The sequence below is a fragment of the Bos taurus genome, chromosome 14 (genome assembly GCF_002263795.3).
Source record: "Bos taurus isolate L1 Dominette 01449 registration number 42190680 breed Hereford chromosome 14, ARS-UCD2.0, whole genome shotgun sequence".
NCBI lineage: Eukaryota > Metazoa > Chordata > Mammalia > Artiodactyla > Bovidae > Bos > Bos taurus.
Genome location: NC_037341.1, coordinates 652,595 through 674,966, shown reverse-complemented (window position 1 = coordinate 674,966; position 22,372 = coordinate 652,595). Strand labels below are relative to the sequence as shown.

At 61.3% G+C, this 22,372-nt stretch overlaps 1 protein-coding gene across 24 annotated transcripts in view; it reads left to right on the top strand.

Moving 5' to 3' along the window:
- Positions 1 to 22,364, top strand: part of MROH1 (maestro heat like repeat family member 1) — a 56,343-nt gene extending 33,979 nt beyond the window's left edge. For 7 of the 24 annotated variants that reach the window (XM_059893219.1, XM_059893208.1, XM_059893221.1 and 4 more), the window contains 31 exons: positions 727 to 849; positions 2,535 to 2,642; positions 2,780 to 2,924; positions 3,006 to 3,046; positions 3,277 to 3,472; positions 3,775 to 3,887; positions 4,313 to 4,420; positions 4,811 to 4,927; positions 5,008 to 5,130; positions 5,861 to 6,007; positions 6,096 to 6,122; positions 6,913 to 7,035; positions 7,141 to 7,220; positions 7,291 to 7,441; positions 7,548 to 7,658; positions 8,095 to 8,199; positions 9,825 to 9,960; positions 10,079 to 10,191; positions 11,166 to 11,318; positions 15,915 to 16,069; positions 17,987 to 18,152; positions 18,724 to 18,920; positions 19,486 to 19,623; positions 19,878 to 19,992; positions 20,197 to 20,424; positions 20,601 to 20,789; positions 20,920 to 21,075; positions 21,143 to 21,277; positions 21,347 to 21,449; positions 21,558 to 21,623; positions 22,097 to 22,362. In XM_059893219.1, the coding sequence (XP_059749202.1) occupies positions 727 to 849; positions 2,535 to 2,642; positions 2,780 to 2,924; positions 3,006 to 3,046; positions 3,277 to 3,472; positions 3,775 to 3,887; positions 4,313 to 4,420; positions 4,811 to 4,927; positions 5,008 to 5,130; positions 5,861 to 6,007; positions 6,096 to 6,122; positions 6,913 to 7,035; positions 7,141 to 7,220; positions 7,291 to 7,441; positions 7,548 to 7,658; positions 8,095 to 8,199; positions 9,825 to 9,960; positions 10,079 to 10,191; positions 11,166 to 11,318; positions 15,915 to 16,069; positions 17,987 to 18,152; positions 18,724 to 18,920; positions 19,486 to 19,623; positions 19,878 to 19,992; positions 20,197 to 20,424; positions 20,601 to 20,789; positions 20,920 to 21,075; positions 21,143 to 21,277; positions 21,347 to 21,449; positions 21,558 to 21,623; positions 22,097 to 22,182 (3,954 nt within the window). In that variant the 3' untranslated portion in view covers positions 22,183 to 22,362. 24 annotated transcript variants of the gene reach the window in all.
- The last annotated feature ends 8 nt before the right edge of the window (positions 22,365 to 22,372 follow it).

The following is a 22,372-nucleotide window of genomic DNA, read 5'->3' as shown; positions in this document are numbered from 1 at the left end:
GGGCAGCGCTGTGCTGGCTCGCATGGAGGGCTGCCCAGGGAAGCCCCAGCCTTGTGTCTGGGGTCTCTGTCAGGCCTCTGTCATGCAGATCTAGGCATCCAGCCCTTTGGGTGGCCTGATGCCCCACCCGAGTCACAGGGCTAGACGACTTGGTACAGTGGAAGCCCCAGGGAACAGGAGCTTGGACTCCAGCAGGATATCCACAGCTTGGTGGTGACCCCAGAGCTGAGGGCGAGGCTGGCCCTCCCTGCTTGGGCTCAGCAGCAGTGGGTCCCCTTCCCGCGGCTGCCCCAGCCTTTGTGCTCATCCTGCACCCCATTCTTGGGGACTGTCTGTGAGAGTCCCAGAAGCTACTGGAATGGAGCCCAAACCACCAAAGCTGCGTCTGTTTCAGGGCTCCTGTGCCCTGTGCCACCCTCAGAGGGGCCCAGTGCCTGCCCGCTGTGTCGGTGGCCAGAAGCACCCAGCCTAGGGGCCCTCAGGCTGCCACATGGCTCAGTCCCTCCAGACCCATCAGCCCATGGTCACTCAGGACACACATGTGACCTGGGATCTGGGGAGGAGAGGTGTGACCAGGACAGGGGGAGGGTCCCAGAGAGGGGTGCTGGGCTGGGGGAAGGCGGGAGGTGTGGGCAGAGCGGGGGTGAGATGCCGGCCCCTGCTGGGCTGTCATGCTGTGGCCAGCACTCCTCTGAGGCCCCTTCCTGCGCCCCCTGCTCTGGGCAGGTGAAGCGGGCGGTGGTGCAGGTGGTCAGTGCCATGGCCCACCACGGCTACCTGGAGCAGCCTGGCGGCAAGGCCATGGTCGAGTACATCGTGCAGCAGTGCGCTCTGCCCCCCGAGGCTGAGGTAAGGCACGCCGTCCCTCTATTCCATCATTGCGTGTTGTCTCTTGGACCCGTGGTTTGTCGTCTGACTGCTGAGTGGCGCTCTGGGGGTGTGCTAGTCTGTTAGCCACGTAACAGGTGTGAATAAAGCATCTGTGAAAGTGAGGGTGCAGGTTTCTGCAGGGCATGCGTTTGTCCCCCTGTGTAAGCAGCTACTGTGAGGTGCTGAGATGTTTAATTTCATAAGAAGCTTCCAGGTGGTTTTTGAAAGTAGCTGTGCCATCTCGTGGCCCCAGCAGCAGCTCTGTTGGCACACGGGGTTAGGTCAGTGCTGTGTGTCTCATTTTCTAGCCACTGTGACAGGCTAGCGTTGTGCCTGTGACCAGTGATATTGGCATCCATGTGTCTGCGTGCCTGCTCACAGCTTTTACCTGCTTTGGAGTTGGGCTGTTGCCTTTCTTCTTCAGGACAGAAGTGCTCTTCATATATTTTAGATGCAAGTCCCTTATCAGATTTATGGTTTGTAAATATTTTCTGACGAATCTGTTGCCTCGTAGGCATTTATTTTCTTAACATTGTATTTCAAAAAGCAGAAGTGCTAATGTTTTAGAAGTCCACGTCATTGGGCTTTTGTTTATAGCTCTTGCTTCTGGTGTTGTAACTAGTAAATCCTTTCTTTACTCAAAGCCACAAAGATGTTCCCCCATGCTTGCTTCTAGAAGTTTTACACAAGGTCTGTGATCCAGCTTGAGGTCATTTTGTTTAACGTGAGATGTGGGTTCAGGCTCAGTGTTTTGCACGTGGGTGTCCTGTTGTCGCAGCACGTTCACTGTAAAGACTCTTCTCCCCACGTGGACCAGCTGCCTTTGCCTGGATGTCGAGAACCCAGTGACTTGGATGTTTATAATTTCCTAGGTGATCAACCTTTTGTGGCTACTGTGGGCTTGTAATTTTATTGCATTGAATCTGGCCAGGTATATTTCTGCTTCTAAGTGTTTCTTGAGATTTTCTTCTTGGCCTAATAACCCTAATAGGCAGTCAGGCGTTCAGTGTTGATTGTGTGTATTTGGTATGAAGTTTTATCTATATTTTTAGAGCATGCTCTAAAGCTTGCTATTCAGGCCCTAAACATCTCTATTTTTTTCTTCTCGATCTTTAATTTCTTGGTGAGAGGGGCCAAATGTCTCCAACAGTCATTGCAGTTTTCCCACTTTTGCTTGGTTTTCAGTGTTTGCTTTTCAGAATTTCAAAGCATGAATTGAAGACTCAGAATTTAGAGAATAGAGTCCTTTTTTGCCTGGAAGGTTCCAGGGAGCCAGGCTCTGGAGCACTGGCTCCTTGGGTCTGAGAGAAACCACTGGCCCGTGGGGCAGCAGGGCTTGTCTGTGTTCTTGGTGGGAATGGCATTTTCTCAGGCAATGACCGCGTCCACAAGGACGGAACACCACCTGTGAGGATGCGGTTAGCAGCTCTCAGGAAATGCTCACAGTTTTTCTAGTCTGGATGCTGGAGCTTGGCCCGGGGAGCAGGCTTTCTTGGGCGATTTTAGTGGAGGGCGAGTGTCCTGCCAGTGACCGGGGATGGTCCCCTCCTTAGGGGTTGGGCAGGGCTTGTCATGCTTCCATTCAGGCCGTGTCCTCAGGGCCAGAGCCCACGACTGGTGACCTGCAGAGCAGAGTGCACAGCATCCTGCCCTCCCGCCCCCAGATTCAGAAGCTGGGTGCCGACAGTGAGGCCCTGGCGGCCGATAGCGTGAGGGCCATCAGCGTCAGCACTCTCTACCTGGTCAGCACCACTGTGGACAGGATGGGTGAGGTGAGCACCCCTGCCCTGGGGGACCCACCACCCTGCTCCTGACCCCTCGGTCTGGGAGCAGGTGTGGGGAGGCTGTGGGTGTGAGGAGGCTGCAGTGCAGGGAGGCCACGCTCCTACACACCCTGCACTGCCCCCAGGTCCTCTGGCCGTACCTGCTTGAGTTCCTGGTCCCCATTCGCTTCACCAGGGCGCTGAGCCCACTCTGCAGGAGCCTTGTGCACTTGGCCCAGAAGAGGCAGGAGGCGGGGGCCCATGCTCCCCTCATCCAGTACAACGGCAACGGTGTGCCCCTGCCCCAGCCCAGCCCTCCCTCCCTGCCCCCCAAGGCGGCAGCCCTGAGTGCTGTGGTCTCTATCCTTGCAGTGCACCTCCCGTCTCCCTACGCCATCACCACCAGACTCCTGGTAAGCAGCTGCTCAGGCCCCAGTGGCTTCTCCTCCTAGCCAGGTGGCCTCCAGGCAGTGCCTACTCTGAGGGGTGTTGGGGTGGGGGTGGACTCTCCCTTAGTCCCTGTTGCCCCACCCTTGTGCTGTCACTTCCCCGGGAAGGACCATCAGGCACTCCGGGAGGGATTTGGGGAGCTGTGTCTCTGGGGCCTCCTTGCCCCCACCTGGGTGTCCGTGCTCGGCCTCAGGTGGAGCACTGTGGCCCAGGACGCTGGTGGAGGCCCCAACTCTGCCTTCTGCAGGCCGTGTCTTCCCATCCCTATGTGGGGGACGGTCGCGGGGCAGCCTCGCTGCGCCTCTTGAATGTCTTGCATCAGGACATCCACCCGGCCCTGGGTCAGCGGTGGGTGACCGCCATCCCCCTGCTGCTGGAGCACCTGGACGGTGAGGCCCAGGGGTGGGCGCTGCCGCTCTTCCTCTGACCCCGATTGTTGCCTGTTGGCATCAAGGCTGGCCACTGGAGACCAAGGTTTTATAAGTTGGAAGAAATCGCCTTTGCTGTGGTTCAGGAAAGGGCCTGGAGAGTGGGCTGGAAAGATGCTCCTTGTCTGGTGTCACCCGCGAGCTCACTGGATGTGGGCCCTTTCTTCCTCTATCCTGGAGCCGAAGGGGCCTGGGCCTGGTGGAGGGGACTCTGAGCTCTCCACTGCTGTCTGCCAGGCTGAACGGGTGACTGGTCATTTCAGAATACAGTGAAGAAACGCTGTCACAGAAGGAGTGGGAAGAAAAGCTGCTGGTGGTGAGAGAAGAGGAGAAGACGAGAGTTAGCCTGCTTTGGGAACAGGAGGAGAAGACGAGAGTTAGCCTGCTTTGGGAACAGGCCCTTTTCTGGCCGGGTGGGGAGGGCTGGGCCGTGGGTGCTGGGGGCACTGTACCCCCCGAGTGGTGGTGCTCGCCGTGACCTGAGGTGGTGGGGAGGGGCGCGGGGACAGGCGGGTGTCTCTGGGTGAGGACTGCGTGCTGCGATGGGGTCATATCACAGGGGCTGCTCTGGCCAGAGAGCCCTCCGTCCTGTCCCCTGCTTGGTTGAGGCCCCAGTGCCCCATGTGCTGCACACCTGACCACCCAGAATTTCTGTCTCAGCTTCAAAGTTACCTATGGCCATTCGGAGCTATGGCACAGGACCTGTGGTCACCGCCTGTGGCACCTGGGGCTTTGGGTTCTCCCCTAGGCCGGCCAGTGAGAGGCCGAGCCTGCCCTCATTGGTTGAGTTCCTGTCCGCAGTTTCTCCGGGATTCCCTGGCTGTCGTGTCTGACAACACCTGGGTCTGCCACCTGACCCTGGAAATGTGCAAGCAGCTACCCAACTACAACGGGACGCCCCTGGAGAAGGTGCATGGGGAGGGGAGCCCCAGGAGGAGGGGAGGGGGAAGGGGAGCCCCAGGAGGAGCTCCCCCAGGAGGAGGTGCAGGAGGACACACCGCCAGCAGTGCTGTGGGCACGGCCCTCGATCCTGTCCCCTGATTCCGTCTCTTGCTCCCTGAGCCTGTCTGATGGCCGCTGTGGTCCTGGCAGGACCTGGAGCAGAAGGCTGTGGGCTGGCGGCTGGAGACGCAGGGCTCCGCACCCACCTGCTGCTCCTCAGACAGTGCGCAGAGCACGTCTGGCCCTTGCAGTGGTGTGCAGTGGTGTGTCTGGCCTGTGGTGCAGGCACTGAGTGCCCCGCTAGGGGCATCCCTCCACTGGGGAGCTGGCACCAGCCCTTGTCTGGCTTCATTGCAGAACTTCCTGTACAAATGTGTCGGGACCACCCTGGGTGCCGCTTCAAGTAAGGTGGTGAGGAAGCACCTGCGGGAGCTGCTGGAGACGGCCCGATACCAGGAGGAGAGGGAGCACGAGGTGGCTGCCCCCCAGTGTGTGTGTGTGCACGCCTCCCCACCCCACCTTGCCCAGGTGTGAGTGCACCTGTGCCTCCCCAGGGCCTTGCCTGTTGCTTTGGGATCTGTGCCATCTCCCACCTGGATGACACCTTGGCCCAGCTGGACGACTTTGTGAAGTCAGACGTACTCAGAAAATCTGCTGGCATTTTCAACCTTTTTAAGGTAGTGAGGTCAGGCTGACAGCTGAGGGGGAGGCCTGGGGTGGGCTGGCCCGGGGTTTTGCCTTAGCTGCGGTGCCAGCATGCTGAGGTTCAGTAGGGTGGACAGCGTTGGTCCTAGAGCTTCCTGGGCTCGGTGCCCTGCAGGCCGGGGGTGGGGCAGGGAGCTGGCCTCCAGTCTCTGCTTCCTCATGGGTGGGGCTGGCATGTGTGGGCTCTCTCCCACACTGGGGTGGGGGGCAACGAACCGGCTCTGGGCAGCAGGATGGGAGCAGCCCCTTCCTGTCCCACCCCTGGTTTGTGTGTCATCTGCCCCCTGGTGGCTAGTGGGGGCTGCACATGGGCTGAAGCCAGTCGTTGGGGAGCATCTGCGCTGTCTGCTCCTACCCTAGCCCGTCTTCCTGGACCAGGGTTACCAGTGCCGGAGTCTCGGGCTGGTGTAGTATGAACAGGGCCCTAGGACAGAGGGGCCCTGGGCAGCTACCCAAGCGAAGACGGGGACCCCACCTGGCCCTTTGGAAGCTCTCAGTCCCCAGCCCCTCCGCCTGCTTGCCCCTCCCACTGTGGTCCCGGCCTGCGTCCTTTCCCTTTTGACCCTTGGTCCCCAACAGGCCCCAGACTCCTCAGTCAAGTGGCATCTTCCTTCAGACTGGCTCTGCCGTTCTTTGGCACCTGGGGTCAGAGGGCGCGGCTCCTGTTGGGGGTGTGATTGTCACAGAGTTCTGACTTCTCAGAATCGAAGTGAGAGTGAGGCCAACAAAGTGAGGAGTGCGCTGATCCTGTGCTATGGGCATGTGGCGGCCGGGGCCCCGCGCGAGCTGCTGCTGGCCAGGGTGGAGGCGGACTTGTTCTGGAACATGTCCGAGTGCTTCAGCACCAAGGTGGGCGTCTTCTGGGTGTCTCAGTGGCTTGGGGCAGGGCGCTGCCTCAGCAGCCGCTTATGTGACTTGTCTCACTTCTGTTGTCCAGGTTCTGGGGATAAAGGTAGAAACCCAGGTACAGTGTGCGGGGCCTGGGCTCTCTCCTCTGTCTGGGCTGGCCGGGGTGGCAGCGGGGCACTCCTGGGGCATCCTAGTCCCAGTTCAGGCAAGGCCTGCAGGACGGCCCTCTAGGGCCTAGGAGCTCCTGCCCTGGCCCAGGCCCCGGAGGTTGGGGGGACGGAGGGGAGGTGGTGGCTCCCAGGCTGGGCAGGGGCCTCAGTGTGCCCCTCTCCTGGCTCCACTCCATCTCTGCCAGGGCCTGGTTGGGGGAGTTCTGCAGCCAGGCAACAGCCTCTGCCTCACTAACACAACTCCCTTGTGGACTCTGGCACTAACCTGGGAACTTTCTCTGGGAGTGGCTGGGCTGTCCCCTTGAAGAGCGGACCCCCACCACCCTGGGTCTCCTGGGGTCTCTGGGCCGGGGCTGTTCTGTGAACTCTCTCTGACTCAGCCCTTTAGAGCTGGGGGCCAGCCCTCTGCTGGGGCTCTGCCAGAGCAGCTGCGTCCCCTCCACTTGGGGGAGGCAGCTGGATAGCGCCTGGCGAACCTGCAGTCATCTGCCCAGGGTTGTGACCCCGGGACCCCCAGGTTGGGCCCACAGCCAAAGGCCTTGGGTTCCTTCGCAGACCCATCTTGGCCTACGTGGAGGACTGGCCGAGAGCCCGTAGACTGGAGGGGAGTCCACGTCTGGCTTGCAGGAGAGTGGCTGGCGCCCTGGCCTCGCCACTGTGGGTGGCCCCCTCCCATCGGGCTCAACCCCTGGGCCTCGGGCCTTGGTGGCTCCCACAGCCCAGTTGTCCTTGCAGGACCCGGCCCTGAGACTGAGCCTGGTGCAAAGTGTGTGCATGGCCACCCAGGCCATCTGCAGCAGTGCCCACAGCAGCTCCTTCCACCTCTCGAGGAAGGCGGAGCTGGTGGCGCAGATGGTGGTGAGTGTGGGCGGGCTGGGGAGGACCGAGCCCCCGGCTTGTGGGGCCTGACCCGGGGGCAAGCTGGAGCTTTGGCCAAGGGCTGCCCTGCGGCTGCTCTCCCAGGAGTTCATCAGAGCGGAGCCCCCAGACTCGCTGAAGACGCCCATTTGGAAGAAGGCCATGCTTGCCTGCACGTACCTGGTGTATCCTTTCCTTGGGGGGCGGCTGTGGGGGGCCCTCTGCGTGAGAGCTGGGCCTTAACTGGCGGCTCAGTACCCTGGAGCCGGCCCTGGAGGAGCAGGTGCAGGCGGACCTGATTCACAGCTGCCTGCACCGTGTCATGGCCGTGCTGCCGGAGCCAGAGGAGGGGGACAGCCCCCAGGAGGTATCAGCGGCCCCCACAGTGGGGGGGGACCCCCAGGAGGTATCAGCGACCCCTGTGGTGGGAGGTGGGGGACAGCCCCCAGGAGCTATCAGCGGCCCCCATGGTGGCCCTGTCCAGGGGTGGGGGCTCACAGCAGGACTGGCAGCTTCTCTTGTTCCAGTCCCTGTACCTGGACACCGTGCAGGTCCTCAAGGACTTGCTGACGAGCCTTCTTCTGTGGAACATGACGCCCCTGGGTCTGCAGGTCATGTTGGAGGTGTGTGGCAGGCAGTGGCACTCTGTGCAAGCGGGGGGCGGCCTGCGAGCCAGTGGGCAGGGCCCCTCTGGCCTGGGGGTTATGCAGATGGGTGCAGTCTGAGCAGACAGGGGTTCGGAGCTTGATCTCTCTGCTCCCCCATCGTGGGGCCTGGACAGAGAGACCCTGAGGTGCCCCATATGGGCACTCCTGACCCTCTGAGGCCATCATGATGGTGGATGGTGTCTAGGAACACCATGTCCTTGCATGGGCATGGCTAGAGATTACGCCAGGGGTGGCCGTGGCCGTAAGCCACATCAGCAGGACAGAATGAGGGGGTGGGGGAGTGCTGCCCAGGGGGCCCACTCTGATCTGGTGCACTGGCCCCCGTGCCCAGAGGGTGGCCTGGCAGGGAGGCTGCCCCAAGCTGCACCTATTGAAGCCCCTTCTTCCTCAGCACCTGAGCCCATGGATCAAGTCCCCGAGGGGCCACGAGCGGGTGCGGGCGGTCGGCCTGAGTGCCTGCCTGCTGCAGTTCTTCCTTCAACACCTGCAGATCAGCGTGAGTGCCCCAGGGCGGCCTGTGAGGCCCCTCTTCAGCCGCATGCCCATCCCTTGGCCCGGGGCCACAGCATGGGGCCCTCGCGTCTCCCACTGCCTGGTGCTGTGAGTGGCACTGTCCTCTCCTGGGCTGTGGACAGAGGACCACAAGGGTCAGCAAGTGTCCCCAGGGCTGGCCACTCAGCATTGAACCTGATGGGCAGCCTCATCCTTAGGAGCCTGCCCGACACAGGGAAGGGTGATGGGTGTTGGAGGCAGAAGCCGCAGCTCCGGCCAAGGTAGGGACTTGTGAACCCCTGGAGCGCGGCAGAGAAGACAGCACCGTTAGTTGGAACAGTGGGAAGGAGCGCCTCCCAGAGCCCCGTGGTTACTTTGCATTTTAGTTTTTGTTGGGGTTCAGCAGCTCCTCTTCCCTTGTTAGAACCTCGCAGTTGTTCTTACGAGGCCGTTACTCTGCTGGCTTTAGGGTAGACGGGCATGGTCCTCCTACGCTCCCGCGTGGCCTTGACAGGAGTGTACCAAGGGCTCCTGTGCTGATAATGGTGGACCTGGCCACCCCAGCCCCCGGCCCTAGCAGAGGCACGGTCTGTCGCTGCTGTCTCCACTGTACATAATCATTTACTTATTGTGGTAGGCAGGAGAACTGGACTTCTGGATACTTAGGAACTGGTAGGAACTGGGTAGTTTATAAGGAATAAAATTTCTCTATGACTCTTAATGAGTGTTTAGTTAATTCTCTGCTCTTCAGACACACAGCCACAGCCGTTCACAAAGGCCATGAGTTTGGCCTTTCTCACCATTTCGACACCTGCTGGCTTGTGCTGCTGACTGCAGGAAGGTGGACACTGGCGGTGGCCCCAAGCCATTAACTCTCAAGCAAGATGCTCGTTGGTTGGCAGTGTTTATTTTTTTGTTGTGTTCAGGGCATCGTCTGTTGGCTGGCTTAGACAGCTTTTCCTACCCAGGTTCTCCCATGGCCTGTTTTTCACGTAACCCTGGTCCAACCAGAGTTCATTTTGCATTCGTGATGAGACAGGGCTCTGCCCTTGTGGAGAGGAACGCAGCTGGTGGCCCTCAACCCCCGTCCAGCCTCCCCCTGGTTTTGGGAGGAGTAACAGCGTGGAGCCCCACACCTTTCAAGAGCCTGTGCTGGGCAGGCGCGTGGTGGCCCCTCCCAGGGAAGCCACTTGTGTGTGGGCTGTGTGTGGGTGGTGGGTAGCTGATGTCCCCCAGTTTGGGGCATAGGAAACAGGGCCCTTTGCTCAGAGCACGGTTGAGAGGCTCTGTATTCAAGGAAAGCAGGAAAGGCTCTGAAGAACAGGCCCAGTCCCCATGGGGATGAAAGGGCTTGTGTAGCACCCCTTGGCTTTTGGGGCAGGAATTCCACGTGTCTGAGGAGTGATCAGAAGCCGGCCATGCCCTGTCCACACCGCTGCTTTCCCAGCTCTCGTCCCTCTTGGGACCCACCCTGGGCTGGGGGACGGCTGCCCTCTGGTCACAGGCCTGCCCATATCTGGGTCCAGGGGGTACAGGTACCTGCCCACCCCAGCGACTCCTGAGCCCCAGTGCCATCTCTGGCTATCTGCCCCCAGAGTCCCCACGGCAGCCCTATGTCTGCCTCTCCAGGCCCTGGTGCCCTTCCACAACCTGGGCCTCCTCATTGGCCTCTTCTCCCCACGGTGCGCCGACCTCTGGCCTGCCACTCGCCGAGAGGCTGTGAGCTGCATCCACTCCCTGCTATACCTGCAGCTGACCTGTGTGGGTGAGCCCCCCTGGCTGGGCAGCAGTGTCTGTGTGTTAGGGGGATGAGGGAGCAGAGGCTGGGCCTCTGGTGGCCAGGGAAGGCCTGCATCCACCCCACGTGCCCTGCTGCCTTGCAGGCTTCTCGCGAGACTACCAGGACGACGTGGCTGAGCAGCTCCTCAGCCTCAAAGATGGCCTGGTGCACCCTGACCCTGCCATTCTCTTCCATACCTGCCACAGCATTGCCCAGGTACCTGCCAGTGGCCGCTGCAGCAGCTCCTTGCACGTACGGGCTGTGTGGGTGCCAGCTGGGCAGGCAGGCAGGTCTTATCAGAGTTCTGTGTCCAGCACCAGCCCGCCCCTCCTGCACTTGCTGGGCCCACCCTCCGGGGCCCAGTAGGGCGTGGCAGGAGCTCAGCCTCTGGCTCCACAAGGTTGAGAAAGCTGCCCTAGCCCACCCGGTGACTCCCAAGCCAGGACAGTGCTTCTGTTCCACTTGGTGACTGGAAATGACCCTCAGGGGTCTGGAGGCTTTCTCTCCTGCTGAAGATGGAAGGGAAGGGGGTTAGCAGGGCCCTTTGTGGGGGTCAGCAGGGCTGAGACATTGAGAAGCAAAGACCCAGCCCAAGGGGAGTCCAGGGGGAGTGGGAACTTCATGTTTGGGGGTCAGACTTTCTAAATATTCATCCACTTTTGTGATTTTATTTCTTCTCTGTACAGAGTTTATCTGCCCTAACTTCTGGTTGCTCTCTGTTATGTGGAGGGAGCACAGGGACTCTCTTATGTGGGAGGAGCTGAGGGTGCTTTGGAGCCTCTGAGGCTGGGGAGTCCAGGATAGAGCATGCCCCCATCTGCCCTTGACTCTACTCTAGAGAGGCTGCACACCAGGACCACTCCTAGTCTACCCCGCTGGTCAGGAGAAGCCTCTGGGAGGGTGCTGACCTGGGCCCTGCAGATGCCCAGGGACCCCCTTCCAGGGGCCTGGAGGCCAAGGGCTGCACCTAGACCTGGCTTCAGTCTGGGTAGGGGTCCTGGGCGTGGGCCACCCCACCCCGCACTGGCAGAAGCTCTAAAGGCTTTAAGGGCCTGTAAGAGGGTGGGAAGGGCTGGAGGAGGGGTTTGAAAGGGGCCAGTCCTTCCCTGAGAAGCTGTCCCTGGGATGCCACGCCCCGAAGGTGTGCTGAGCCCCTCCTCTCTGTCTTCCTGACACAACTGTCCTCCTAGCTTATTGCCAAGCGCCTCCCTCCAGATCAGCTCATCAACCTCTTGCTAACCTTGTTTGAGAGCCTGGGAGATCCCGACAAGAACTGCTCGAGAGCTGCCAGCGTCATGATCAACTGCCTGCTGAAGGAACGGGGCAACATGCTGCAGGAGAAGGTGGGGCCTGGGGGCGGGGCCAGGGCCTGGTCTAGAGCTCCCTGGGGGCATGGCGTGGGCGTGGTCATGTCCAGAGGGTCAGCCGGGAATGCCGGTGGGCAGGGCTGGTAACCTGGGGCTCCCCACCCAACTCCCTGCTCTGTGAAGGTTTGGCCCTCAGCACTCTGCACTTCTCCCTGTGGGCCTGATGGGATAAATCTTCCTCTTCTCTTTGAAGACTGAACTAGGCGAAAGTAACTGCTCAGAACGTAAAGATAGAAAAGGCAATTGAAAGGGAAAGGCCAGTGCTAGGGTCTGTGATTGGGCACTGAGCCGGCACAGGCTGAGCACCCTGCTCACATTGCTGGTGAGGACAGGGGTCCACAGGGTCACTAGGTGCTGGCACAGAGGCTTCCGCGGCAGGTCCAGCCCAGAGCAGAGGCGTCCGGGACACGCAGCTCCTGCCCTATCCACCATCCCATCATCACCTTTGAGGCCTTCTGGCCATGAGCTCATGTGGCGGCCCACGTGGTCCCCAAACAGTTGCCAGCCACCCTGACAGATGTGCTCAGGTCCTGAGGCCTGAACAGGCTCCAAAGCTCAGGTGACTGCTAGATGAGTGCTAGATTCATGGCTGCCCATGAGTCCTATGAACTACAAGACCCAGCAGGTGCGTTCCCATGTGCTTGGACAAAGATTTAAGCTCCCTATTAAAGTGAAGCATAGCAATAGAAAAGGGGGGTTGTGCTAAGTGGACAGCCTTGGGGTTCACAGGAGTAGAGGCCCTACCAACCCCAGAGCCCCTGGCACCCCAGCTGGCTCCACAGGGTGCCACTAGCTCTCTGCAGCACAGAGCAGGGCTTGGGATGCACCTCGTGTAGCAGGAGCCTCACGTCTGGTGTGCATGGCCGTCGTCTGTGGGACGGCGTGTCTTCCAGGCCTGGCCCACGTGGGTCGCCCCATCACTCCCTCACGCCCACCTTAGCAAGTGCTGGGCAGTTCCCAGTCTGAGCACAAGTGCTGCTGGAGTCAGGCTCCTTTGGACCTGAGGGTGCATTTCGGTTGGAGACACGGCCAGGAAAGTGACTGGGGCCGCAGGAAAGCTGTCCCAGGGCTGTCAGAAGGCCTCGGGGCTGTCCCAGCTCCTTCGCGCACGTTTCTCTGTGGCTTATGACCTGGAACACTTGCATGTTTCTTGGCTACTCAGATCTCCTCCATGAGGAGAGTGATCTTGGCCATTTTCTTCTGGGTGGTCTGTGCTTTTCTTACCAGTTTGCAGAAGTACTTTGTATATTCTGGGTACAAGTCCTGTATTGGATGGGTCCCTCACAGGTGTTTTCTGGGGGGAGGCGAAGCAGGAGCTGCCAGTGGAGAAGCCCTGTGTGGAGGGGCCACCTGCCGAGGTGGGGGTGGGGGTGTGTGTGGTGTGGCGCCTGGAGGGGAACGTGTGCCATTGTGGGACCCCAGCCAGGGCCTGAGGCTGTGGGGCAGGGAGTGGAAGGAGGATGGAGGAGGGTGTGACTGCAAGCGACGGCCAGGGGTTGACGGGCCAAGGTTCAGGTTTTGCACTGAGTGGGGCTCCTGGGTCAGCTCTGAGTGGTAGAAAGGTAGCCTTGGGGCTCTGTGTGGGGGGAGGGGGACAGCCGGACTGCAGGCCGTGGCCGCTGGTGGTCCTGGTGTCTGTATATACATGCACACGTTTTGTTGATTCGTTCCTTTGTCGTGGACACTTGGTCTGCTTCCTTCTCTTGGCTGTTGTGAGCCATGCTGCTGTATAACGTGGGTGAAAGGCATATCTCTTCAGGATCCTATTTTGTTTTGGGTAAACATCTGGAAGTGGAATTGCAGGATCTTATGGTGATTCTATTTTGAATTTTCAGAGGAACCGCTATACTGTTTTCCATAGTGACTACACCCGTTTACGTTCCCACCAGCAGGGCACGGGGGTTCTGGCCAGTATTGGTCAATGCCTGTGTTTTTAATCGTGGCCACCCTGATGTGTGTGAAGCAGCATGTCATACTGGTTTCAACTTGCTATTCCTCTGCAGTGAGTGATGTGGATATGCTTGCCAGCCATTTGTCTTCTTTGGAGAAGTCAACATCCCTGCCCATTTCCAGATCAGGTTATTGGATTCAATATCATTTTGGAACTGTAGGAGCTGCTTGTACTCTGAAATTAACACGTTATCAGATACATGACTGGCAGGTGTTTTTGCATAGGTCGTCTTCTCCGTAGATTGTCTTTTGCTGCAGCTCCACATGCAGTGCTTTGAGGCTCATTTCCAAGGAGTCATTACCAAATCCAGTGTCCCGAAGATTTCCGTTTTTCTCTAGAAGTTTACTAGTAGTTTTGAGTCCTGCCCGTACTGGATAAATCAGGGTGCCTCTCCCGGGGCCCATGTGCTGAGCTGGCTGCCGGCCTCCAGAGCTGCTAGGCTGTCTCCTCCGGCTCAGCCTGCAGACCCACTCAGCACACCTACCCCAGGGTGGTGTCCCTGCCCCACGCTTCCAGTCTGTCTGCAGCAGGCCCCTCTAGCTCACGTGACAGGGACACTGGCATCAGCGCCATTGGTACCATTTCCTTTCTTGCCCTGAGAGCCTGCTGGGGGACCCCCAGAGACACCTGGACAGTCGGACTTGAGTTTCTCTGATACCGAATCAGAAAAAGGAGTCCTAGTCGGTGACCTGTGGCCGGGCTGACCCCTGCCCCAACACCCCAGGATGGTCAGGTGGGCGCAGAGGGAACTGGGGGTCAAGGGCAGAGGGACATGGCAGGAACGAACAGCTGCCTCCCAACGTGCAGGCATGGGAAGCAGCGCCGCTCCACAGAGATGGCCGGCAGACCCGAGGCAGAGGGTGCCCCAGCCCAGTGGTTCCTCCTGGGCATGTGCCTGGGTGAGGCAGCCGTGCCCACAAAAATCTGTGCAGGTTAAGGAGTGGGGGGACCCCATGAAGAGGGTTCCCAGTCTGGAGCTGCGGGTGTGGGCTGCTGAGGGCGAATGTGGAGCAGCCCAGCAGGCCTGAGGTGGCACTGAGCCCCCTGGGCAGGGTGGGCCCCGCTCACCAGTCCCGGGAAACCGAGAACCCGGTGCGGACACAGCCAGAGCCACCACACCTGAGCACTGGAGTACCATCACGGCTCCAGAGAGGTCCAAGCTGCTCTTGGGGCTCATGGGTATTGCTGCTGAGAAAGTCTGCAGAAGCAAAGACAACAGAGACAGATGAGCTGAGACAGTGTCTCAGACTGACACCCAAGGGAGCAAATGGAAACAGGGAAAAAATTACACGCAGAAATTTGAAATGCAGTAAAGTAGACATACAGGCAGTTATGTTCCAGGGGACTTTGAGAACCTGGGGTGAGGGACAGGCCTCCGCAGGGCGCCACCATCACCGGCACCCACGAAAACTGTACCAGCGCCAGCCAGCCAGGCCTGGGGTCTTCTGGGGAGCCCTGCCCCTCATGGCTGAGAAAGAGCCCAGGAGACTGGAGTGAACCACGCTCCTTGCCCCAGAGACGGTGTGGCCTGTTCCAGTGGCACTGTGAATGGGACGATCACAGCCCATCTACCCACGAACGTCACTGGGCCCACGCCAACGGCCAAGACAAGAACCCAGCCACAGTTGGCTCAGGGCCACCCTCCCGCCAGGCTTCCTGAGCAGGCTCAGTGTGGCGGCAGCCAGCTGGTCAGGGAGGCGCAGCTGGATGGGCTGAGGGTCGGGGCCGATGGGCGGAGCCATAGCAAAGAGGTCCAGGTCCTTAGAAGGTCGTCAGCCTTGTGGACTCGGGTCATAGAAAGAGGACTTGGTTATGTTTACAAATCCTTTGAGAACTGTGGTGACAGAGCCCCTCCTTCAGGCTGGCCACACGTGTGCCTACATTTCCCCCCTGCCCCTGTCCCCACTGTGGGCGTGGGTCCCGTCAGAGCTTGGCGGGCCCTTCCCTCTGCTCTTGGGCCCAGGGCCCCCGGGGGGTCCTCAGCCAGCCCTGCCCCAGGGTGGAGCCCACGACCGCCAGCTGCCCCATGCAGGGGGCCCTGTCCCTGGGGCCGTGGCCAGCACTGTCATCAACTTTCGCCTCATACCAGGACACTTCCTAGCTGTCCAATATGGACGGTGCGGGGCGGCACCCCATCGGCTCGGGCCGCCGGGTGCCCTTGCTGCCCATCGGCTGCTGCTCAGCCGCCACGGCCAGAAAGCCCGCCCCTCCTAGCCAAGCCTATGGCCTGGGAGGAGGGACGGAGCGCTTTCCGGTGAGGAGTGGGCAGCTGTGTCTTGCCTGCAGGGGTCCAGGCAGGGTCACCCTGTGAGCCTCAGCACTCACCCCCGTGGCCTGACCCTCCCACTCTGTCCCCTCAGGTTGTGTGTGTGTTTCTGTCTGTCCTGGCACCTCCCGCCAGCAGGCCCCTCTTGGGTTCCTGTCCCTTTCCACATGGACTCTGGGGCCATGAGTCATCTCCCTTGGCCCTCAGGGCTCTGGCTCCTGTCCTTCTTCATCAGGGCTGGGAGCAAGGAGCCCCGACATCACCGGCGGGTGAGGGGTGCTGGCTTCCCTGGCCCCAGGGATTGGTGCGCACGTGGGCATGTCCTGCCGCTGGCCTGACTGCCGCCTGCCCACAGGTGCCCGAGATTGTGAGTGTGCTGCGCTCCAAGCTGCAGGAGACCCAAGAGGAGCACATCCTACAGGCCGCACAGCACAGCGTGTTTGCCCTGGCCACCCACCACTGTGCCTCTGTGGTGTCCAACCTTCTGGGCAGCCCCCTGCCCTTTGACAGGTACCTGGTGCTCACCCACCTGCAGGGATGGATGGGGTTCCATGCTCTGGTGTCCCCACGCCTGACCAAGTATTTGTGGGCCCCCTAATCCTGTGTGTGGGAGCCTGGAGGCCCTGGCACTGGGCCGGGTGGAGATGGCTTGCTCTCTTGGGCAGTGCTCGCCAATTTTCTGGGGCTGGTGCTCTGCCGGGCCTCCATCCACCATCATCCATGAGCAAGACCCTGGCCCAGGGCCCTCCTCGAGCCAGGAAAGGTCTCCATTTGCCACCCCGGCTCCCGAGGATACCACTGGCGCATCAGTGACACTCCAGTTGCCGCCATGGGGTTCTCAGGGCAGAGCGTGTCCACACCGGGCCTGTGCCAGGCCCTGTGGGTCCCCAGTCCCCAGGGCCCTTGCTTCTGCGCTAAGGCCTCCAGGCAGCCTTTGCTCTGCTCCCAGTGCTTCCAGAGCTCAGGGCCCGCTGGGCATGCCTTTCTTTGGGTCCACGTGGTGGATGGAGCCGGCACCTGTGATCTGGAGACCCCCACGCCAGGGGACAGGGAGGCAGCGCATCCTTCCCTGTGGTTGCGGCCTGAAGCGCCTGCACCTGCCCCAGAGTGCGGCTCCCACGGCCTGCTTGGCTCTCGCTTAGACAGCGGGCACCACTCCCCAGATGCGGCGGTCCTGTTTGCCACTGCCCCTCCTGCCATCACTGTCGGCCTTTTACCCTTTGCGCTCCAGGGGTCCCTTTCCCAGAGTAAACCACACTTGATAGCTGATATGGTTGGGATTAAACCAACTGCCTATTTTTCTTCCCTTGGTCTTTTTTATCTTCCTTCCTGTCTTTTTAGATTGACAGGGCCTTGTTGCAGTTTCACTTTTCACTCGGTTAGTTTGGAAGTTGCACTTCTGTGTCTGGACCACGTTTACTCAGCCATCCCTCTCCAGGGCTGTTGCCGGGTTTGGAGCTTGAGCTCAGCACATGCCTCCCTTTAGCTTGAGTAAGAGGATGTGTCCTTTCTGGCTCCTGTGAGCCCAGATTAGGCTGAGGCCAAGGGACGCGCACGGGGTGTCCCTTGTTGATGGTGCTCTGCACCTTCTGGCAGAGAGGAGTCTGAGGCTTTCAGTTCTTAGTCCTGCCAGGGGGCTCCCTGGCTTCTCGAGCCTGTGAGTTAGTGTCAGTGTCTGTCAGCAGCTCTCCCGACTTTCAGCCTGTCTCTTCAGACACCGTCTCCCTTCTGCTTGTGAGACGCCACTCGAATGTGCGCTCACCCCCACCACCCTGCCCCTGACACCTCTGCTTCTGAACATCTGATGACCCTTCCCTGCGGGGTTCTGGGCAACTTCCTCCACTTGTCTTCCAGTTCACCATTTCTCTCTCCTGCCGTGTCCAGGCTGATGTCAAGTACGTCACCGAGCACAGCGCTGCGTGTCTTGTCTCATCATTTCTAAAGGGCTGTTGGTTCGCTTCCAAATGTACTCTGTGTTTAGAGTTTCTGGTTCTGGTTAGATCTCTGATGTCTGTCGCTTCTCCCTGTAAACGTACCGTGCAGCTGCAAACCTGTGTAAACGCTGGGGCTGGGGTAGCTCGGGCCTCCTGCAGCCTCTGCCTGACTTCACCTGCATGCCTCTTTGGCCACGTGCTGCTCTTTGCTCAGAAGTGACTTGCAGGCGTGCTTGGGGCTGGGGTGACAGTGACTCCTCTAGGGAGCCCAGTGTCTGCTTCTGGCAGCTCCAGGGGACACCTCCCCACGACTGGGTCTCTGCTCACCATCAAGCTGCCTGGTTAGGATCCTGGGTTGGAGGAAGGGGTCACTCAGGGCCTGGAGTCAGGGTGCTGTTTGTGGCCTGGCTGGAGCCGAGGCCGGTGGGCATGCCGGGGCTGTGGAGCTGGGGCCGGCAGAGGCCTCAGAGGAGTTGTTCTCCTGCCCCTCCAGCCACACCTGCACCCTGTGGCGAGCACTGGCCTTGGAGCCCGGCCTCGCTGCACAGGTCCTGGGGCTGCTCCTGGAGAAGATAAGCAAGGACGTCCTGTTTGAGGAGAGCCAGGCCTTCCTGCTGAGCAGCACGCCGGACCGCGTGGCCACCCTGCTGCCCCTCGCAGTGAGTGGGGGCTGGGCCGGCACGCACCGCCCCCTCTGCCCTCCCCCGTGGGCCCAGAAGGCGATGAGGGGCCACGTGGCCGCTGCCAGAGGGCCCCATGGGGAGCCTGGGTTGCGCCTTGCTGGCACCTGGCAGCTGATGGGAACCCTGGAGCCGGCGAGCTGTGAGCCCAGGCTCGTAAAGTCCCCGCAGGTGTAGGCCCCCAAGGGAGCCCACTCTATTTCATCCTACGGGGAAAAAAATAAACCCAGCTTGGCAGCATTTCCACAGTGAAACAGCTGCAAGAATTTCCTTCTCCTGCTGAGGAGCCAAGAGCAGATGCTGGGAGCTGGTCCTCAAGGTGGCCACGTTGCCCCGGGCCTGCCTTCTGCCCCGTGGGCCAAGCTGGACAGGGCTGGGCTCCTCATCTCACCCCCACAGCTACCCCTCCCAGGGCCCAAGAGCTCAAGGAATGCCGGGTGCCTGCAAAGAAAGAGGAGCTGTAGGCTGGTTTTTGTCCCGGGTGCAGGGTCCAGCATTCTCTGAGCCTACCCTGAGGGTAGGGGCAGAGGCTGAGGTGGCCCGTCCACAGGCCACCTGTGCACTGCACGAGGTCGCATCTGCCCCGGCGTCCGGGCCAGCAGTGCTGGAGCTCTACCCCCAGCTGTTTGTGGCACTGCTGCTGCGGGTCAGCTGCACCGTGGGTGTCCAGCCGCCCAGGCAGCTGCAGGCCAAGGAGAGGAGGAGCGCCAGCTCGGGCCTGGCCTCACGGAGCCTCGAGCCTTGCAGGTGAGTGGGCCTGGCCTGGCACCCCCAGGCCATGACTGTCGGCTGCTGGAAGTAGCTTCCCAGCGGTTGGGGGCGGGGGGCCGGGCACCAGCTGACCCTGAGCTGCGCCTTCCCTGGGGAATGCTTGGGGTCAGCAGGTTCCAAGCCAGCCCACTCTGAGTGCAGCCTCAGTCCTCAGCCACACTAACTGGGGCCCCAACTTGAGACCCTGCAGGGCCCCCACCTGCAGTTGGCCACGGCTCTGGCCCCAGCCCTGTAGGAGCGCAGCTGCCACATGGGTGAGGCCCTGCTGGCTTGCAGCAGGGCCTGGTGCCACTGGCTGTGCCCGCGCCTTCTCCATGTCTCTCAGTCGGGGGGTCTGGGGACAGGCTGGGGCCCCTTCAGCTCTTGCAAGAGCAGAGGGCCCACAGTGCTGCCCAGGGGAAGGGACACTGGTAGCAGGGAGCAGGCTGGGGGTCCCTGGGCATGTCTTCTAAGAGCATAGGCGGGTGTGTGTGCACATGCGTGCGAGGGGCAGAGCTGGGCCCTGCCTGCGCCAGCCGAGCCCGTGCCCGTATCTCCGCAGCTCTGCGGTGGACGCGCTGCAGGCCGTGCTTGTCCGCGGTGGCAATGAGGATGTGGTCCAGTGCATGGAGCTGGACGGGGGCTGGCAGTTGCTCAGGACCTCGGCTGGGCACGAGGAAGGTGTCACCCGGCTGGCCAGGTGAGCGGGCAGCACGTGGGGCAGCGGGGAGTCCGTGAGGGCAGCAGGTTCTGTAGGTGCAGCGGACCGGGCACAGGGGGAAGGCCTCTTTGGGGGGGTCGTGTCTGAACGGAGGATGTGCAGGGCAGCTGGGGGGCAGGGCTAGCGGGCCAGACGGTACAGGGTGGGAGGCAGGCACGCTCCCCAGGCCCCCGGGACTGGTGTGCTCTGGGCAGCCTAAGGCCCCAGCTCTTGCCCGCGTGCCTCCTTCCCAGTGCCATGGCAAAGTTCGCAGGCCCCCGGCTGCCCCTGGTGATGAAGCTGCTCTTCACCACACAGAGTAGCATGTATGAGGTCCAGAGGGTCACCTCCACAGCCTTCCTGGCTGAGGTACGAGCACTTGCTTTGCACCATGAATGGAGGAGGGAGGGGGGCAGTATGAAGTACCCCCCATAGGCAGGCCTGGGTAGGGCAGGGGAGCCACATTGAAAACCCACCCCAGACCAAGGCAGTGGGGGCCAGGGAGGGGTTGGGGTCAGGAGTCAGGGGAGGTTGAGGAAAGGCCAAGAGCCCCCCTTGGCCTGCTGGCCTCAGCCATGTCCCCTCAGTGACCAGGGGCCGGTGCTGCCCGGTGCACTTGGGCGGGTGTGGTGGTCAGCACGCCTCTGCCCCCAGCTGCTCAGCAGCAATGTGGTGAACGACCTGATGCTCCTGGAGTCACTGCTGTACAACCTGATGGCACGGCAGAAGGACACGAGCGCCCGCGTGCGGAGGCTGGTGCTCCACGGCCTGGCCAACATCACCTTGGGCTCCCCAGATAAGGTGACCGTCCGGTAGCCCTCTGGGGCCCTGCTCCTGGGCGAGGGAGGGACAGCAGAGCCACAGCTGGTGAGGAGACCCGGGCAGACCCAGCAGCCACAGGATCGGAGGTGGTGCTCGGAGGGTGGGCAGCTGGGCATGGCATGGCCTGGGCACACAGGAATGTGTGGCCTCCCCAGGTACAGACCCACAGCCCCCAACTCCTGACAGCCATGATCGGTGGGCTGGACGACGGGGACGACCCACACAGCCTGGTGGCGCTGGAGGCCATGGTGGGCCTGGCAAGGCTGATGGACCTGGTGGACGCCTGGGACCTACATGCAGTGCTGCTGCACATTGCTGTCCGCATTCGGCCCTTCTTCGACAGCGTAGGCCCCCCCCCCAGCCGCCCCTGGCCATTACAGCCTGGCCCACTCTGCCTCTTGCTCCCCCTTCACTGCCCTGCGGTTGCCCGGGAAGCTGGGCTGGGAGGGCCATGTGACACCTGCTGTTGCCCAGGAAAGGATGGAGTTACGCTCAGTGTCCATTGGCCTCTTCGGGCACCTCAACAAGGCCTGCCGTGGGGACTGCAAGGACGTGTTCCTGGAGCAGGTTGTGGGCGGCCTGGTGCCCCTTCTGCTGCACCTGCGTGACCCCCACGCACCCGTGGTCACGGTGAGCGAGCGGGGGATGGGTAGGCCCGGCCAGCTCAGGGACTTGGGGCTCAGCGTGTGCCCTGCAGGCCTGCAGGTTCGCCTTGCGCATGTGCGGCCCCAACCTGGAGTGTGAGGAGCTGGCAGCTGTCTTCCAGAGGCACCTGCAGGAAGGCCATGACCTGCACTTTGGAGAGTTCCTCAACACCACCTGCAAGCACCTGGTGAGGGGCGGGGCTAGGCAGGGCCGGGCTGGGCGGGGGGACCGGGCCTGCCTGACCGCCTCTCTGCAGATGCGCCACTTCCCCGACCTGCTGGGCCGCTTGCTGAGCACCAGTCTGTTCTACTATAAGAGCAGCTGGGAGGATGTCCGTGCTGCTGCCCCCATGCTCACAGGTGAGGCCGCCCCAGGCAGCCCCCACACCGACCTGGCCCCTGACCTCGGTCCTACCCCTGGCCCCCAAGCCCCCTCACTGGCCCCTGACTGCGGCCCCACCCTCACAGGGTTCTTGGTGCTGCACATGGAGGCTGAGCAGCGGCCACAGGTGGACCTGGAGCAGCTCCTCACGGGTGAGCCCCAGTCCTGCCAACCCCGCCCCACACAGCCAGGAGCCCAGAGGGCCCCCGCCCCCCCAACATGCTGGGCTGCACTGACCCTGTGGGCACCAGGGGGGACTAAGTGATTTTCCTGGATTTCAAGGATTTTTTCCCTGTCACTGGTGACCTCATCGTCTCTAGTAATTCACGGAAACTTCTTAACTGTTCCAAAAGAGCTTAAAAAACACTAAAAAAGGAAAAACTATCTTTCCGTTGGCTCCTGAGCCCTCCCGGCAGAGGCCTGTCTTAGGAGGGCGGTGGGCGGGCGGCCCCACGCACAGGGTGGGGTGTCAGCCTCAGGGTCCTGGCCCCCAGGCTCTGTGCGCCCGGAAGGGGTGGGGGCAGCCTCAGTCGCAGCTGTTAGCGGGGTGTGGGCGGGATCTTGGGCTCAGTCAGTTCTCCAAGGGCCGTGGCGGAGCCCCCAGCAGCGGCTCCTTGTCCCCCAGCACTCCAGCTGCTGCTCAAGGACCCAGCCCTTAAGGTGCGCTTGAAGGCTGTGAAGACTCTGGGCCGCTTGGTGAAGTTCGCCTGAGGCTACCCCAACACCCAATACCAGCCTGGCTGGCTGGAGGGTCCAAGACAAGGCCCTAAGGAGTCCCCTGCCCACAGGGCCACAGGGGAGGCCTTGGGCCCACACAGCAAGGGAGGGCTGGAACACAAGGGTGGTCAAGTCACCAACCCCCATCTTCCCAATAAAGCCATTTGCTGATCAGCAGGTGATG